We start from the raw sequence: 3,144 nt of genomic DNA on the forward strand, positions 1-3,144 counted from the left end.
GCGGGAGAAAGATGAGGCTTTCTGTTCCTGTAAAGATTTACAGCCTCGGAAACCCTGCACAGGGTCGCATTGAGTCGGAACCGACTCCACGGCACATCACCACCATGCAATAACCCAGATCTAGAGAAGTTTGCCCAAACTTCTTACCTGGTAAATTCATTTTGGACAGCTTGATTGAGAGCAAATTCATCCCAGGAGAATTTCTTATATGTTATAAACATAAACAGAAGCAGCATGCTGATACACATGAAAAAGTCTCTGTAAGAAAGATATTTAAAGATTAGTATCTTCACACACCCTGTGTGTATACACACAATTCTTTCACTCAACAATTTTTAATGGAAATGGACTTTCAAATTCTTGGGATGAAACAAATTCCTGGAAGGAAATGTTTTTATAAGGTGTGAGTTGTACACTTTTATGTTTTGTACTGTTGTTATTATGTGCCGTGGAGTCGGTTCCGACTCACAGCGACCCTGTACAGGGTTTCCGAGACTGTAAATCTTTACGGGAGCAGAAAGCCTCATCTTTCTCCAGCAGAACAGCTGGTAGTTTCGAACTGCTGACCGTGATGTTTTGTATATCGACTTTCAATTCCCAGCATGATTTGTTGGAAAGCATAACCTTTGTTGAATTGGATTTGCAGTTTTGTATGGGCCTATCTCTGGACTATATATTCTGATCCATTGATCTTTGCGTCTATCCTTCTGTTCACACCATGCTGTCTTGATTGCTATAGGTTTATAGTAAGTCTTGAAATCAAACAGTGTTAGTATTTTGACCTTTTCTTCTTTTCCTGAATTGTTTTGTCTGTTCTAGCTCCTTTGTTTTCCATATGTATTCTACAATCAAATTGCTGGAATCTATATTTGAAGGATCTTTTTTATTACAATTACATTGAATCTATTGATCAAGTTGGAAAGATCTGAGCCATCCTAACATAGGGGTTGTGAATTTATGAACATGGTATATCTCTTACAATTTAGTAATATCTTTGATTCCTTTGCACTAAAGTTTTGGAGTTTTCAATATACAGATCCTGCCAATTTATTCTTATGTTTATATTTAAGTCTGCATCTTCCCCATGGTTAAGCAAGTTGTTTAACACAGATTGCTGTTGTTGTTAAGTGTTGTCAAGTCAGTTCCAACTCATAACCACCCTGTATAGGGTTTTCCTAGGAGCAGCTAGTGGGTTTGAACTGCTGACCTTGTGGTTCACAGCCCAGTGCTGACCCCACAGCATCACACCAGGAGTCCAAATACAGAAATAGTTCTTCCTTTAAAGGTTGTGTTCCACCCCTCTCCTGAAAGACATTGCTAGGCTTTCTCTATTACATAGGATCCTGCAATAAACTACCATATGCACGTGTTTTCTTGTGATTTTGCTAATATGCCTTTGGGATAGATTTCTTAAAGCAGGATGATTAGTTGTTGTTAAGTGCTGTCAGGTCGGTTCCGACACATAGCAACACTGTATAGGGCTCTGAAGAGTGGCTGGTGAGTTTGAACTGCCAACCTTGTGGCTCAAACTGACTTTGCAGTCCAGCACATTAACCCACAGTACCACACCAGTTCTACTTGAGCCAAGGGTAAATGTGCTAAGAGATTTTAAATGTTCCAGAGGGGCCCTACCATTCATGTAGTTACACCAGCATTGTAAGAGAAGACCTCTCTTCCAAAGCCTCACCAACAGTTTCAGATTTTTGCAGTTTTAATTTCCATTTCTCTTATTAGGAGCAGAAGTCCATTTGCATTTCTTCTGTGAAATGCCTATTTATTTGTCTAGAACATTTTTTGTTCTAGAAAGGGTTTGTCATTTTCTTTGTATGTGGGAAGGAATGCACGTTACATATTAGAACTCTTGACCCTTTGTTTGTTGTAAATAATTTTTCCTATTTATCACTTGTTTAATTACTTTGTTAGAGTCTAAGCTTGGTGCTGTAGGATAAGCACTTGACTGCAAGGTTGGTTTGAACTGCAAGGTTGGCAGTTCAAACTCACCAGCTGCTTGTCAGAAACCTTACACAGGGTCGCTATGGGTTGGAACCGACTTAACAGAATTTAATCACAGTAACAATAAAAATTACTTTGCTTATGACATTTCTTGCCACCAAGGTTTGTTGCTGTTGTTTTTTAAGTTTTATGTAGTCAAATTTATTTTATTGTCCTTTTTTGTTTCTGGATTTTAAATTATAGGTAAGTTTTCCTTACTCATAGATTATAAAAGAATTTACTCATATTTTCTTCTAGAATTCATTTGACTTCCGTTGTTATGTTTAAATCTTTTATCCATTTGGGATGTTTGTGAATGGTACAACAAAAGTATCCAATATTGTATCTTTCCTATGACTATGCAATTATTCATATAGAGGTAGTTCCCAGATTATGAACAAGCTCCATTGCTAATTCTCTTTAATAAGTCAAATTTGCACATAAATGGGAATAGTTAGGTATGCTTCATATCTAACATCAGATCATCAAATATATATAGTCTTAGTATATAGTGCAAAGACTCCTGGTGTGGCACTGTGGATTAATGCGCTGGACTGCAAAGTCAGGTTGAACTGCAATGTTGGCAGTTCAAGCTGCTCCTTGGAAACCCTATACAGGGTCATTATGAGTCAGAAATAACTCAACAGCACTTAACAACAGTATATAGTATACCTTTCTAGGAATAAAAACATCAAATAAACACTTTCAGATTCACTAATATAGGGTTGCTATGGGTCAGAACCGACTTGAAGGCATATAACAACAACAACAAGGCAGCTTTAAAATAACACAATAATAATAATAGTGTTTTTATGTGCATTTTCAAGTTTGTTGTTGTCGTTAGGTGCCATCAGGTCGGTACCAGCCCATAGCAACCTTATGCACAACAGAACGAAACACTGCCCAACCCTGGGCCAACCTCACTACTGTTGCCACGCTTGAGTCCATCGATGCTGCCACTTGGCCAATCTATCTAGTTGGGGGTCTTCCTCTTTTTCTCTGACCCTCCATGTTACCAAATATGATATCCTTCTCCAGTGATTGGTTCCTCCCTCCTGACAATATGTCCGAAGTAGGAGAGATGAAGTTTGGCCATCTTGGCCTCCAAGGAGCACTCTGGCTGCACTTCTTCCAAAACGGATCTATTGGTTC

General features: G+C 38.5%; 1 protein-coding gene across 1 annotated transcript in view; it reads right to left on the reverse strand.

The window, feature by feature from the left end:
• Nucleotides 1-3,144, reverse strand: part of PKD1L1 (polycystic kidney disease 1 like 1) — a 270,006-nt gene that overhangs the window by 101,672 nt on the left and 165,190 nt on the right. Inside the window, exon 38 of the mRNA XM_006876506.1 lies at nucleotides 148-258. Within this exon, the coding sequence (XP_006876568.1) occupies nucleotides 148-258 (111 nt within the window). The remainder of the gene's footprint in view (nucleotides 1-147; nucleotides 259-3,144) is intronic.

The sequence above is a fragment of the Chrysochloris asiatica genome, unplaced genomic scaffold (genome assembly GCF_000296735.1).
Source record: "Chrysochloris asiatica unplaced genomic scaffold, ChrAsi1.0 scaffold00384, whole genome shotgun sequence".
In the NCBI taxonomy this organism is placed as follows: domain Eukaryota; kingdom Metazoa; phylum Chordata; class Mammalia; order Afrosoricida; family Chrysochloridae; genus Chrysochloris; species Chrysochloris asiatica.